Source organism: Dunckerocampus dactyliophorus, chromosome 6 (genome assembly GCF_027744805.1).
Source record: "Dunckerocampus dactyliophorus isolate RoL2022-P2 chromosome 6, RoL_Ddac_1.1, whole genome shotgun sequence".
In the NCBI taxonomy this organism is placed as follows: Eukaryota; Metazoa; Chordata; class Actinopteri; order Syngnathiformes; family Syngnathidae; genus Dunckerocampus; species Dunckerocampus dactyliophorus.
In genome coordinates this window covers 16,229,592-16,246,220 of record NC_072824.1, presented here as the reverse complement: position 1 = coordinate 16,246,220, position 16,629 = coordinate 16,229,592, and the positions used below count along the sequence as shown (strand labels likewise).

Here is a 16,629-nt window from a genome sequence, read left to right as displayed (position 1 = left end):
TGCCATGTGGACCTGCTGCTAAAAACACCACAGGCGTCGCTACTCGTCCTGAGGTGGTGGAGCACTTCAACAAAATGACACTCAAGTCAATAAAATGACTTGATTTATATGTATGAGTGCATATTATAAGCACAGTATAGGACTTTTTAAACGTATTTCACTATCATTACATAGGCTAAGATACCTGCAGTTATGCCACAGACAAAGGTGCAAAGCGAGGATTTTTCACTTTTGTTATCATTGAGAGATTTTTCCGGGGAAAACACACAAATCCTATGTTCTGGTGTGTGCTCTTCCGCTTTCACTTGTCTGCTGCTAATTTTGTAGATGGGTTGGGTTAGGGGACCAAGTCCTAGACAAGAAGGCAGCATGATGGCGTATGTGGTTAGTGTGTCTGCCTCTGAGTCAGGTGGTTCTGCGTTCATATCTCTCCTCAGATACACGCACAGTCCAAAAACTCATCTTGCATTAGATACTCTAAATCAGGGGGTTCCAAACTACAGCCCGCGGGTCCATACAAACTGGCCCGTGTCAAAGTCTAAAAATATAACAGACTATGGCCCGCATATAATATGTACTTCACTGTTTTGTACTTCTCAGATTAAACACTTGGTAGAGTTACTGTCTGGAACAAGGCAGGTCTCCACAAAGAAAGTGATCACAGAATAAAACTTGCAGAGGGTAACCAGAAATGTTGGAACCAAAGAGATCCAAGATTGCAAGCGAGTGCTATGCGTAGGGCCCTATGACTGCCGTGTTAACGGAATCTACTGTTAAAAGCGAAAAATGACATAATGTGAATGAAATGGTGGAGAAGAAACATTTGGATAGGGAAATATTTCCCCAGCGGACTCCTCATTCATGGTGATATTTCCCTACAAACACGAACCTACCCCTTCCTGAAGCGGCCACCTGAAACACCAGCTAAGTTGGCGAAATAACTTGGAAAGTCATCTCTTACTCATCAGCTTGCGTGAGTGGAACTGCGGGTTTGCAGAGCATGCTAGCGCGACTCACATTGTATGAGTATGTTAATAACATGCCGTGTTTGCCGCTTGTTAGTAATGTGATTGGAATTGCACCACAACTATGTCTTCCTTAACGACAAGCACGGGCATTACAGCTTGTTTGGAGCGATGTGTGCAGAGGCTGACATCCAATTAGACAAGCTAGCCATTTGTTTCTGTTTCTGTCTGTGTTTTATTCACAACACTACACTACACAATATGGTGGTAAAATACAGGTAAAAAGGACCCTATATATGTGGAGATTATTATCTTATTTGAGGATAAATTATTGGACGACACCGGGTGATGGCTTACGCCGGGAGAAGGCGTGCTGAGTCCAGATGGAGGCTGGTAGGTACCGCGACATTGTTAGCCTGAACAGAGGGGCTTGGCTTGGAGCTAATTAGGCGAGCTAACGTTTTGCATCATCGTTGTTAGCAGTAGCAGTGACAGTGGCAGCACACAACATGGACAAGTTGCATGCTTTGTCCACTTTTTTAATGTAAAATGCAAATCATTCAAAACTTGTACTTTAATAAGCAGTCATTGCATTGATCAACAGTTACAAACCAATGCACAGTTTTTAGTAAAACACATTTCTTCATTCTTCATTTAGTCCAGGGGTGTCCAAAGTGTGGTCTGGGGGCCATTGGCGCCCTGCAGCTCCTTTTTTATTGGGCCGTGGCACATTGTAGAAATACAATTAAACAAACACACACACAAAAATGTAAATTGTAACTATTCATCATGGATACTATTTGTTACTTCTGCTGCTTGTCATATGCTTTGGGTATACGGCCTTAAATGCAATTTAGTCTCATAATGTTTTCTGCAGCTGCCTGAAAGACAAAATGATCGGAGCTTTGATATGCTTACTAAGCTGGGGTGTCAGTCAAGTTTCTTTGAGCTTATAGATATATCCTCAGGCTTAGAGCTAAGCAACGTCTCCATACGTCCTATACGAGGATGAGTGGGTTTTCAAGTTCCTCGCTTCCCCCAGTGGATGCAGCAATGCTTTAGGAGACAAATGGTGCATTGAAAGTGATTGAGTGGAAACAATGTACCATAGGAACTAAATGTATTTTACTTAAGGCATCCAGATCTTGATGAAACTATTAATTTAATTGCTGGTTCGTCTTTCAAATCATCTGAGCATTACATATGCAAATTAAATCCAGTGCATGTTTACAAATATGCAAATGAGACAATTGTTTCAGGGACTGAGGCAAATGAACCACAGTTATACTCATGAGGAAACAAACAAGGCATTTCTCTCTTTAAAAAGACTGTTTTTGCTATTGTGCTGACTCAGGATGCATTTCTGCTCTGTTTGACATGCTAACAAAACTGTTTAATGACTATTCAACCTTTGCTACACTTATACTTTGTATTAATGTTGAGATGTGCTCCTGGCTGGTGTGTGTGCGTGTGTGTGTGTGCGTGTGGTGTGTGTGTGTGTTTGTTGTGGTTGGCGGGGTGGGGGTAAAAGGAGAAATAGAGGAAGAGTCAGCCTAAGCAAATGTCAAAACAAGGTACAGAATACTGAATGTTTTACACACACAAAGCCAAATGCAAATGATGTGTGGCAAACATATGCAGCCGTCTTTCTGGGTCTGTGTCTTTTGTGACAGAACAAGATCTGTACGAGCCACCATTTCATTTGCTCGTGTGTAGGTATGTGTTTGTGTTTGTGTGCACCCAGGCTAAGCGTATGCTGGGTCCCTGTGGAGGCTACAGTTGTAGTTGAGTGCATGTGTATGTATGTGTGCGTGTGTGTGCGCGTGCGTATGCGCGTGTGTGTGTGTGTGTGTGTGTAGGAGTGTATGATCTTGCGTCATTTTGCAAATTAGAAAGAAACGTTGCAGGGTGAAATCCCATTAGAGTTTGCTGTCAGCGTGCAGCTGAGCTGACACGATATGCATGTTATTGTAATTTGGTAGTCCCAAACAGATTATCACTGGGGTGTTTTCTCAGGAGAATTTTTCATTTTAAAGTCACCTTGATTTTTATTTCCTGTCGTCCAATGCTGTCTTGTAACTACCAACGTCTTTCTTCTTTGTGCTGCACAGGAGAGAGAGCTGATGCCACTGGAGTTAGATGGTAAGATATTGTTTGCATCATGATGACATACAGTCAAACATGCACAATTACATCACAGTACTTAGACAACCATGTAGAAATTCCCTCCTGGAAAGATTGCCACTGCACTAAGTAGTCTGTACCGGGTCTGCATTTGTGTTATTTTAAAGACTTCTTATTTTAAGTCTGTTATTTTAAAGACGTTCTGGGGGGTATGGGAAAGTATTATTAAGCATTAATTATTAATCATTCCTGTGACCCGTTTTGCTAAAGGTTCCTTCCTGATTAACCCTTTAGAGTCCAGGGTAGAAAAAAGAAAACAGGTCAGTTATGGTAATGGACACAAAAACCTGTATTCAAAAAGGTCAGACGAAAACTGAAATGTACGGAAACCAAAGCAATCCCCATAGGAAATTATGTAAATCAAGTTAATCTGTTCCAGATGGCCAAAACTATTAACAAAAATATATAGCATAATCATAGTTTTAGACACAGTAAACAATGCCAAAATGTATAAATGACAAATGATGGTTAAATTAACATTTAACATCTCAAGATGGCGAGGAAGGAGGGGCGAGAGAGGGGGTGATCCACACCAACAACTTCTCAACATTTTCGATTCTTTGTGATCTCTTCTAATCACTTTTACCCCTTTCACAACATTAGCTACCTAGATGTCTTACCTCCTTGTTGCTGATGCGGCAAACGGACTAGTTTGTGTAACAGATTTGGTGTCGGCTGTTATGATCCAAGATGGCTGAATAAACAAGCAATGCTGGGTAAAAGTAGTCCGTCCACATTTTCATTAATACAAGGCTCAACACAACAAAGGGTAAAATACTAGTTATGTGTGATACCACTGATTTCCCTTCCGATCCAATACGCAATCAAATTTGGGCTGGTATCATTCTAAGTATATAGAAGTATAGTGATGTTATTTACAATATAGCCAAGCTAATATACAACAACCCAAAAGAGAGATAACTGAATCATATAAAATATGTGAAAATGAATAATACAACCATTAAAATTAATTATCAAGAATTACTATAAGAATGAAAATGAATTCACAATTCATAGTTACACGAAGATTTTAACATGAACAGGGATCTCACTGCTAGTTTGCTCAGCGGTGGCAAGGTTGGTTCAGGTTCTTTCCACATTTTGCTGACAAATTATCACATACTGTATATCTGTACATACTGTATATCACATATTATTACTTTGAACCAATGCGGCTATTTGTGAAGCATTAATTTATTTCATTATTTATTTAATAACCATATTTGGTTTGAACACCTCTAATAGCAACAGTGCTTAGCGCCGCTTAACGTTCCACATGTTCATACCTTTGTACCTGGATCGTGCCTGACAGCAGCACCGAAGGACTCTGCCAGAGATGTCGGTCTTGCCTAGCAGCACCTGACACTGCTCTGACCGCTCTCCTCTTCTGTGCGCCTCACAGATGCCTCATATACAGTGTTGAGGTTCAACCTGAGGTGTTTAACACGAGGTTGTTGTGTTGCCACAAGCCCTTACTCTTTCTTGACAAATATTGCACACAGCGTCTTGGCTATTTGTGGAGATCCACACATGGCTCCATTTATGATCGGCCACCGTTTTGACAGGCGGAAGAAAAAGTAGTTCCCCCAACCGCATATCATTTGGACAAGATCTCAATAGTTTCGTTACTTTGCACTGTGTTTCTGCTAATGATATACTGTACATTACATTGAATGATACGAAAACTGGAGGGTTCAAAAACTGAGGTATGACTGTACTGTATTGACTGTACTGAATATTCCCTAGAAAAAAAAAGTATTAAAAGGTGAGTTGCCTTATATTCGGCCTCGAGACTGAAACATGCAAACCAACAGGTGGCACCAAGCAACTTCACCCAAGCAAGTTAAAGTGTTTCTTCCTGTCACTCATACCGGTGACCATGAGAGATGCAGCCACGACACAGAGACCCGTTGGAAAAGTGTCTCAAAGGTTCTTACAAAACGAAAAAAACAACAGAGGAAGATTTATGATGCCAATTTTAAGATAATGATGATCAAGGGAGCAAACAGCTGTCTAGCAGCTAAAAAATACGTGACCCTTTTTTATTACAATGTACCAGTTGCTACTGTGCTAAACTGAAGAAAAAATTGAATCACATTGTCTTTGATTTTTCTAAAAACGGGTCTTAAAAAAAAAGAGGGGTCGTCTTATATTCAGGTCAGTAAGGTTTGTTAACATGAATTCATTTCACTCTGAAATTGAAGTCTGAACATTGTTGGGGGATTGAGGATGAGTTTATTTCTGTTTGACTCTGGGAAAAGTTTATTTCAATGTTTCTGATTGCTATAATTTGTGTGTGTGCGTCAGAGCTGCGAGAGGCCTTCAAGGAGTTTGACTACGATGCGGATGGCTTCATCCATTACAAAGACATTGCAGACTGCATGAGGACTATGGGCTACATGCCGACAGAGATGGAACTCATCGAAATCATCCAGCAAATCAAGATGAGATGTGTGTATTCATTTTTGGGCTGTATGTGTGTGTGTGTGTGTGTGTGTGTGTGTGTGTGTGTGTGTGTGTGTGTGTGTGTGTGTGTGTGTATTGGTGCATGTTTTTCCATTTTTCCCATAGTTGATATGCCATGCACGAATGACTGATGGGTCCTTCTCAGGTGAGCAAGTGTGAGTAATATGTAATGTGTCTTAGTGTGTATTGCACTTTTTTCCCGCCCCTGCACGGAATTGATGTTTGTCTTTGAAGTCGGGTACATTGCAGACATTTTTTTCAGACTGATTAATGGCTCTTACCCTGCATGTGCTGCGCTATATGAGTGTGACTCTGCATGTTCAAGTGTGTGTTGAAATATTCTCTCTCAGTGGTCTCAATCAGGGCTTTCCATCCTTTTATAAAAGCAGTGGTATACCTCTCCATGCTTTTAAGGGTCATTTTCTGAATTCCTGTCATAGATTTGGAGGAAGAGAGTAATATTTCTACAGCGTCAGAGAAAGGCAGTAAAAACCAGTCAAATCCAGCCTATGCGCCCTTGATGTTCCAGGAGGTTAGATCAAATCTACACAACTAAAGTGTATATAAAAAGTCCTCTCTCTCTCTCTATGGTAAATTCAAAACACCAAAACAAAACCAATCATAGAACAAAACTACAAATTCATGGTCACAGATGCATAGATGCACCTTGTATCCCATTGGGCAACATCCAAATATACATAAGTAAATAGTATATGTAGAGGCAGCGTAACAGTTCAAGCTGGAAAGATGTAATTTGTGGAAAGTGGGCTTGGGAGGGAGGTTACATTTTGCAGTGATGCAAACATGCTGGTGTTTTTATCATTTTGACCCTAAAGTTACCCATAATATTTGAAACCCCTCTACATCTAATGCAGTGCAGTTCTGCACCAACTGCAAACTATAAACATAACTATATGGTCACATATAGTTATGTTTATGACCACAATGTATCCCACCTGACATCCTCCATTTGTTTATGACACATGATACGTACTGTAAAAGTTGCTCGGGTTCCAATAATAATGTCAGCTCAAATGAAATAACTGTCTCTTGAATGGTATTTAAAGGCTCTGTCCAACTGCGCTGATTTCATCGGCGGAACAAAGGCGTACGTTATTTTGACATTTTATTCGTTGTTCAGCTGTTCTACAGACATATCTTGACGTTGACAGATGGCGCTAGCTGTTCCAAACTTTGGACATGTTCAAAATTTCCGACGCCAAGCATTGGATAGCGATCGCCGTTTCTCATACGTTACTCTGGCATTTTTTTGCAGTTTTCACCGGTTTGTACACGTTCACGGCTGCTGGGCAGGCGGAAGTGTGATAGTAATCCAAAATAATAGTATTCCAAGGTACTCGTGATCCAAATATAGTTTCAAAATGAGCCACAGTAGCTACTGGAACAGTTTGATTGAGCGTAAGTTGATTAGTCATGCCTGGAGAGTGAGGCCCAAAAACGAAGTCTTGAAAAGACGACTGTTGTGTAAAAACTACAAAAGAATCCCGATCACAAGTTTTTTCCGTCAAAGAGTGACTTTAAATGCTTTTCGTTTCTCAGATTTAAGCAGACATTCTTTAAGACAGAGGTGTAAAACTCAAGGCACAGGGGCCAAGTATCATTTTATGTGGCCCGTGAAAGCCTTGAAATAATGCATGTCAAAAAGACACTTTAAAAATATATTTTTTTTATTTTTAGTAATATTAAAAAATATATATTGTGTAGATATTATTATTATTATTATTTCCAATTTTGAAATATATTAATATTTTATTAAGTTTTTTTTAACTTCTTCAATCTTTCTTGCCACATGTATTTGTTTTATTTACTGCATGCAGTTGGAGTTTCTTATTTTTGTTGTTGCCAAAATTGAATCATACTGTATAATAGTCAAATTTCTGCCTGGGACCTTCACCTCTTTCATCGTAAGTTTATTGGTAAAACAATACAAACTGAAAATGATAATAATCAAATGTGTAATACTGCTTTTCAACTGTATTGAAAGGTTGCATTTCTTTTGCAATGTAGCGAGCGACACTGTGAACGCGCACCATTTTGTGATGTTTCGTTTAATATGTACTCCGCCGATCAAACGCCTCAGTAAGCGTTGACTGTCGGGAAGAAGGCTTTGCTTCACATCCACACTGGAACTGTGGCATTCGGCTTAGAAACTATTACTTTTGCGCCTTCATTCATAATCGCGCCTGCTAGCTAACTGCTTGCAGTCCGTGTACGTAGCCCCCGCATCCACTACTGGGACAAAGAGGCTTAATAGCTGAAAAGATGATCCCTCTCTTCTGTGTTCATTTCATATAGAGCCAATGCACGCAGACACATGCAGAGTGAACCCTCTTGTCATCCAGCCTTTGTACCACAGAGAGACTAACAGATGGAGCAGACGTGCATGCATGTAAATCTCAATTTATCGAGGGCTCATAATTATCGACCTGTTTTTTTTCTATCGTTCGATAAATCGATATATCCATTATCGTGAGAGGCCTACTTGATATTGTCTTTGAAATGACTGAATCATTCCCGTGTATAATTTTAATGTAATATGCAGTGTCAAACACTACCATTCTGAGATGTATGTGCTTTTGGTTTTGAAGAATAAAAAATAAAAAAGGGTTTAGCTGCTTAACAATACCGCTCAGTGGAAAAAATATATAAAAATATATAAAAATATAAACAGTAATCATACTGGCGAAGCATCTTTGCTGTTGTCTGCAGGGACCTGAGTCCAGATGGTTTGTGTCTTTGTCACTACTTTATTGGATTCACTCGGTGAAGCACGTTTAAAACAATTTTTAACACTTAGATAGGTACAATGACAAGTGCAAGCAACAACAAAGTGCAAATGGAGAGACGTATTGTGGAAATGTCCTTTAGGTTCTTAACAATATGGTGACTAACAATATGTATCACCATTAGAAATGTAATCCCAACATGTAATCAGAATGAGTGGATAAACAATATTTAAATGCCGCAGAAAAGCATAGCGATAAGCAGAACTATTATGACAAACAAGAGATTGTTTTGTTTACTGATACTATGTTTCATTCTGTGTAGTATGAATTATTCATGCAGTCACTAATGCTGTCATTTGGCTCTCCAGGGAGAATGGCGGACTTCTTTTCTATTTAACTCCTCATAGCAAAAACAATACAATGAAACGATGCCTTTTTTTTTTTCTATAACCGGCCAAGCACTTTCAACTGGAAGAATTATATTATTCTGAATTTTTTTATACAGTGATTATAGGCTTGACCTACTTAAGCAAGGAAATTCTTTAATGCAGTGTCAGGATACTCCCAGACTGCTGCTCCACAAGTGTAGAACCAGCCAAAAATATACCTAAGAGCTGCCTCAAAATCACATAATTAGCTCTCCTATATTCCTGTTTAAATTACAGATTAAATGGTGGCATTTATGACTGAACTTGACGAAATGTGCTGTTGTGTCCAGTAGAATGCTAAAAATCCTCAGTAATAATTACATTAGTGAATCATTACATGTCCATCTATCAGGCCAGATAGTGAAAACAGAACCAGTTTATTGGTCTGTACCCTTTGTGTGTCTAATCAGCACCCGCCTCCCTTTGTATTCATTTCATGTGATAATTGTGATGAGGACAAGCAAGAGTAAACGGCCTCAGCATCATTACAGCCTACATTTTTTATCTGCATCCATTAACCTTTTGCAAGAAAGGCTTAGAATGGTCAGATGTATTTACTGTTTGCTACTATTTGCTTCACATAACCGAGCTGCCAACATTTGGTCTTTGCCATCCAGTAGATTCCCCGACGCACCCGACTGCCAACTCACCAAATGGATGATATTAGAGCCCGACCAATATGGGATTTTGGGGCCGATACAGATACCAATATTGGGGGCTGAAAAGACGATATAACCGATATATTACCCAATATATGAAATAAAAGCATTGATATACACAGGATATACACTGTACATAAATTCTTCTAATACCCAAAATACAATTCAACACAAAGAAGCAGAAGACTGCTAAATTAAAATCAATTAAACACTTTATGTGTTTATAAAATGCTTATTCACAAAACATCTTACCAATATCAATTACGGCAGTCATATTTACTAGCTATTGAAAAATTCCATCTGTAAGCACTGAGTATTTGCAAACAGCTGAAAAACAAATGCTGAAGCAAGGGGCCAGGTACCCCAGCAGGGAGCAGCACAGAGACACACACTGGAAGGGAGCATCAGTATCTCCGCACAGCAAAAAAGGTTCATATATCGATTACGTATTCACCAATATTGATTAATCGGTCATAAGCCATAATCGGGCCGATTCAGTCGGGCTCTAGATGATATCGTCATAAAATAAAGTCATAAAGTCCTATTCAAAAATCGTCTACAGCACATGTGTCAAACTCGTGGCCGAGGGCCGAGACGCTGCAGGTTTTCTCTTCAACCAGTTTCTTCAGCAGGTGATTTAATTGATGAGCTCCTTCCCTCAAACTGAAGGTGTTGATCATTAAAATCACCTGCTTTAGTGACTGGCTGGAAAGAAAACCTGCAGTGTCTCGGCCCTCCATGGCACGAGTTTGACACCCCTGGTCTACAGTATGTGACAGGTGCGCCCTGTTGTTTATAAGGACCTACTTAAAGGCTCACTGTCATGTTTTTCAACTTTGCTTAAATATGTTCTATATTGTTTGTAATTACAGTATGTTCTACGCTGTTCGTTTGTAAAAAAGCGAACGATAAATTTGTAAAAATTACATTTTTGTACGTGGCGGCCGCCATTTTGGTCTGAACTCCTTAGAAAAGCGGGGTTTCCCAAGTGACGTTGGCAAAGGCGCAGCTCTCAACTAACGCCTAGTAAACAAAACCTTCAAGAGCCAGCTCATCGACTTCGTCCGGTATATTTTTCATCAAAATAGACGTCATGCTAAAACGTTGTGTTGCCGCTGGCTGTTCACAGTGTCGGAGTGACACTGTAAGTTTGTTTTCGTTTCCAAAAGACGGAGGTTTAGGACTACAGTGAATGAAGCAAGTCAGACAAGGGACAAGTGGACCACCGCCTCATGTTCATTTCACTGAAGACTGCTATGAAGAAACACCTTTATAAGAAGCATTTGGCTTGAAAGTACGGTATAAACGCATTTTGGATGCTAGCATGCTATTCTTGATGCTATGCTACACAGGACAAAAGGAGAAGAAAGGCGTCGAAGTTGCCACGGAACAGTAAGTCGTGTCTAATTTACATATTGTATTCTTAAACACTATGCCACCATAGCGACAAGCATTTAAAGTCATTCTTTGTCACCTGTGCCTCAGACACATAGTCCCTTCGTTGGTCGTTCTTCTTAATTCCATGTTCTACAAGTTCTCTATTTCATCTCTAGATGTTTCTTCCTTCTCAAAAACTACTGACACATCTTTGCAAAATCTTTTCAAATCTTTGCTATAATCACTGTAAGCATCTTCTATCTCGTCCATCCTCTCATGTTTGTTTACGCTGCCTAAGATGAGAGCTGCCCCTTCGCCGCTGTCACTTCCTTTTCTGCAGCAGTCAGTGAACATTTCTACCACCACGAGCTATGAATGTACATTTTAGGAATTTAGTGTTCGTTTCAACGAATAACATAGAACATAATTACAAACAATACAGAACATTTGCTAAGTCATGTCAGTGACCCTTTAAATCTGTTGTAAAAATTAGTTTTGAACTGCACTCGCTGGCTCGTCTGACGTCATTCACGGGCCGGATTTGAGCCACGGGCTGCCAACTGATTAGCCCTACTCTAGTACATGAACATACCTGGATGAAAAGCTCTGGATCCTCTTCATCTTGCTTCCATGGTGTCATGGCGTCCTTATGCGAGTCAGAGACAGACAATGTGTCGGAGTACAGTAATCCCTCCATTATCACAGCTAATTGGTTCCAGAACCGACCGCGAAAAGCGAATTTCCGCAAAAGTAGGATTTCTTCTTTAGAAAGGCAAAACCTGTTTCCAATCCTCTAACACCCATATAATCACCTTTACATTTGTAATACTCAATATGGTAGATCTAATCAGAGAAAATAATCCATTCAAGACAATTTACCTTGTTAGGGAGCAGAATTGATGGTGGACAGGACGTGACGTCGGGGTTCAGAGTTGAATTTTAGCTTATTGTGGGCTATGGCCGTAACAGTAACCCGTGTTATTATTATGATGATGATGGTGATGATGATTATTATTGTGCCTGTGGTGAGATAATTTAAACTTAGGTTGTTGAAGTCTGGTGCTTCGGTGGCGGTCTCACCCAACAATTACTGACACCTAGTGACCAATGTAGAACACTACATTCATAGGTTAGCAATCTTAATGGCTTACACTGTATTACATTTTGCCATTTTTATGCTTGAAAATATTTCATTTGGGCAAAAACTATTTTCAGACTAACACTAGGCTGTAGTCAACCACAAATTTTCTGAAGGTTATTGCTCAATATATACAGTAAGAACAAAACATTATATTCAGTTTCGCCTTTCAAAATAACTGAAGTTAGCGGGTTTGAAAACTATTTTTCTTCAATTGCTTTAAGCTGCTGCAAGCATGGTGTATTTTGACAAGATTAAAATCACAGTACATGTCAGTATTCAGCAGTAAAAGAGGTGGATAGTTTATTTTGGCCAGAGAAATATTCAAACTAATTGAGTAATTAGCAATACTCGGTGAGAGATTAGCACCTACCTGATGTTTAAATGAACTTTTCTGTGTGAACATATGCGCATGACGCTAGTTTAACTTGTTGCTGACACATCCATTTGTTCTGCTGCCCTCAAGTGGCCTAAAATCGTGATATTGCAACAGTTGTATACCCAGTTTAAAACCAAGGCTTTTTTTTTTTTAGCTTTAAACACTATTGAAGTTGCCCACCTGTAGTAGTTAATGTGATGTCTTTCTGTAGGGGGTGGCCATGTAGACTTTGATGACTTCTGTGAGTTAATGGGCCCAAGGATGCTGGCTGAGACTGCACACATGGTCGGCCTCAAGGAGCTCCGTTGTGCCTTCAAACAGGTGAGGAAGACGGAAACGATGTTAATATTTACATTCACAAATTACATTTTAATAAGTTAATTACCTTTTCAGCAAAACAATGAAGACATACATTCCCTGAACTGGCGACATGCCTTCATGGTAACGTTCAGGTAAAATGTGAACGTGGACCTTTATAAACATCACAATTAAGCTATGGTGACGCGAGGTTATCAGTGGGTACCCGGAAGTTATTAAACCACGAGTGGTGGGCGATTCTACTAATTTTTGTATCGATCCGATATCAAACATCTAAAGGGCTATTGTTGCCAATGCTGATACTGTTTCCACTACTTTTTACTTGAAATTGGTCAAGATCATTGAATGTTTGTGATTTTGCCTTTCATTTGTTGATCATGATTATACTGTAAAGAATAAAACACAGGACAAAGATTTTAGGCAAACAGAAAATATTTTTGTCAACAAACTTATGTTTTAACAATACTGTACCACAATATAGGACAATGTAACAGTATTAACAAAGCCATACAATTATTGCCTTATTCCGTTTTATTACACGCAATTGTTAATGGTGCAAAATAAGTAAACAAAAGCAAAAACTGGTACTGTATTGGCTTTCATTCAAATAATTTGACTTTCTGGCTTCAAATCCCTCCTGCGAGTGAGTTTATGTTGTGATACTGTATCTGATACTACCTGTGGCGTCAATACTATCAACCTAATCTATTCCAACCCTATCCCTGCATCAATTATACTTAGAATTGTTTTTTGTATTTTTTTACAAATTTTACATGTATGTATTTTAAAATACAAAGATGTGTCCTGATTTGACCAAGCAAGACAAATGAGGTGATGTTGTAGTATTCTTAAGCACAACATTGCCTGGGCACTGTGTGCGACGTTATTAATGATTACCGCAGCACAGATGACACTGATAAAGTGCTTTTGTGTTAATATATTTTGAAGTACGCTTGATGTGCTATTGTGAATTCAAGATTTATACCTCTCTTGGTTTATATGGCCAGAGAGCCTCATTGGAAATATGGTCTCATGCATCAAATAGGACCAGGAGCTCTTTACTCCATCTACTAAATTGCTTTTGTTTTTGTCTGTGCTGCCACTCTAGTTAAATATCCAGTGAGAGTTATGTATGTAAAAAAGGTAACAGTGACCATCTGAACTAATATGATAGTTGTGATATGCGACTGCAACCTGAAGTAATGTTTTCATGATGCGTGTTGCTCGTTGATGTCAACAGTTTCTCCCAACACAAGGTTGATCATATGCCTTTGTGATGAGTGCTACTTCTATCACACTTGCGTTGCTGTCAGTGCCATAAATAATCAAAGGAGAAACACATTTGTGACTTCAGAGCATGTGTGTGCAAATTAGCATCTTCCTTTTCAGCCTCTTCATCACTTCAAAAGATGCTCTCACTTCAGGACTAACACCTCATGAGTCAGCATTGCCCCATCTGCACACTCAAGCTGTTTGCAGCTTTCCAGGGACCTCAAGAAACCCGGGTTGGACCTACTTAAGAGCATATCTGTTTTGTTGCCATCTGAAGAACATGTTAATTGGCTTTGTAATGTGTCTTTTAATAACCTCTCCATTGTTTGTGCTCTGTTCAATCACACAAACTTACTTTGGTTCTCTAATCCTCTTCATCTTGTGCTGTTTTGTCTTTGCAGTTTGACAGCAACGGCGATGGAAAGATCACGCTGGAGGAGCTGAAGGATGCCATGAAGACCCTCCTGGGTGAGAAACTGAAGAAGGGTGAGCTAGAGGAGATCCTGGGTGACATTGACCTCAACAAAGATGGCAACATCGACTTTGATGGTGAGCAGCTGTTGGGGAAGGTGGAGGATGGTGTAAGCACTTGGGAGGGAAGAGCAACAAAAGACCTCTGCCAAGGCTTTAACAATTTCTGAGGAATCTTTGAGGGACTATTTAGGATCTTATAGTATAAGACTGTATTTGTTTCCAAGGGGAAAAAAAAGTCTAAAGAAGATGCGTCATCTTCTTCAGTCATCCCTCGCCACTTTGCGCTTCGTATGTTGCGGCGTCACTCTATCACAGTTTTTCATAAACGTATCAGTTATTAAATCATGCTGTTTAGTGGTTGAATACGGCCAAAAATATGCACATTGAAGCAAATTGTACGCATTTCTTGCCTACATTAAGCATTTTCAAGAATAAAAATGCCTACATGAACTAAAATACAAATACTGTAAAAGGCATTCAGAGGACGCATTCAAAGATGCTGTGACACTGGTCACTCGGTGCCAGTAATGCTACTGTAATGTTCGGTGAGACACACACGCACCGGACGATCACTGGAACAACGGGCTTTTATTGCAGGTTTTGAATTATCTCACTAAAGGAACAATAATCCCGATTAAAAATGGCGTCTCCCCAAGCGAGCCGGAGCTTTTCTTCCTGTCACTCACACACTAATGACCTGGAGCGGTTATGATAATTTTAAGATAATGGTGATCAAAGAAGCAAGTTATCAAACAACTGTCAAGCAGCTAAGAGATATCAATCCATCCATCCATCTAGGGAGTCTATCGCAGCTGGCTATCCTCTTAATGATCTACCTGTATTAACATAAGAAAACTCCGAAGGAGCCATGGACCTCACCGCACGTCACCGGTTTTACCCCTCAATATTGTACGATACATGTGATTATGTCTGTGACATACATGCGTTTTCAAACTAACCCACGCGAACTGGCTTAAATAGAAACAAGTCACATGGTTAATAAAACATACAACAAACATTCTGCTTCTGCATGGTCCTACAGCCATGCAGCAAGTGCAAACTTGTTGCTGTCTGCTCAGGGAGGTGTATCTAATATGTCAAATGTGGAAACAGTAGGCAACAATTAGTTCCGCCTCCAACTGCGTTGTTGATAGGAACTAAGAATAAAAGAACACATAAATAGAAATTGCTGATGTGAAACAAGTTATACTCCATTCGCATTGAAACATGAAAGTAACAATCGTCCATAAACCAGATGTTCTCAGTTATTTTCTGTCACGCCGTCATGTCTCTCCCAGGGGAAAGAAATTTGACAAAACTGAGAACCTGAAATTTATTTGTCTGTACAAACCACTGTATGAGTTACTGACACCAGCATCATTCAAGCCTGACATAAGACACAAACAGACCTGCCGACCTTGAAGACATTTTGTGAGTATAGTCCCCCCTGCCTCTCGCGGCTCATCTGACATAAACCAATCAATGGACAGCCGCTCCACCCTTACACAAGCAGTTGTACAGTTGTACTCTCAAGTACAGTGGCACTCTGAGTACATACGGTAAGCCTGCAAGAAAGACATTTTGGGGAAAGTTGGATAACAACGAAGCTCAAATGGTAGGTGGGTGATGAAAAAGAGGAGGAGGAGGAAGAATGGAGGTGAGATGAGAGAGGAGGCACATTTACATGAAGGAGGGTTGCCCAGAAGGTTCTTTCCAATCTGACTGCACATCTTCTCAATCAATACACATGCCTGCACAATGTGTCACATGCGACACGGGGCTGGACAGCTCAAGGACTTAGCAGAAATTGCATTACCTGCTAAGAAAATAAACAACCGCACACAGGACGCAGCACACAACGCGCAAGCACACAAAGGCACCATCCGGTTTGTCTTGTCTCAGCAATCCAATCTATCGCAATTATCGGGAATATATGAAAAGATGTGCATCAGATGTCACTGTCTGAGAAGATCAATAAGCAAGTGCTCCTCCTCATCATCGTTAATTAGACCCCAGGGCGGAGTCTGAAGGTGTTGCATAGTCAGAATGTCTAACAAGGCAACAACAATGACGGAATAGTCCATAAATAGACCTGTCAGGGCCTACTGTAGAAGACCATGAGACCTGTGTGGTCTACTGTAGATAGACCATGCACTCTCCAACTCATAGGTGCTATTAAATTAACTTCACACGTCATGAAGCCATATCTATGTATAAACAAA

General features: G+C 39.9%; 1 protein-coding gene across 1 annotated transcript in view; it reads left to right on the top strand.

The window, feature by feature from the left end:
- Positions 1-16,629, top strand: part of LOC129183354 (calcium-binding protein 2-like) — a 40,305-nt gene that overhangs the window by 11,588 nt on the left and 12,088 nt on the right. Inside the window, exons 5-8 of the mRNA XM_054780486.1 lie at positions 3,077-3,107; positions 5,457-5,600; positions 12,555-12,664; positions 14,335-14,482. Coding sequence (XP_054636461.1) covers positions 3,077-3,107; positions 5,457-5,600; positions 12,555-12,664; positions 14,335-14,482 — 433 coding nt within the window. The remainder of the gene's footprint in view (positions 1-3,076; positions 3,108-5,456; positions 5,601-12,554; positions 12,665-14,334; positions 14,483-16,629) is intronic.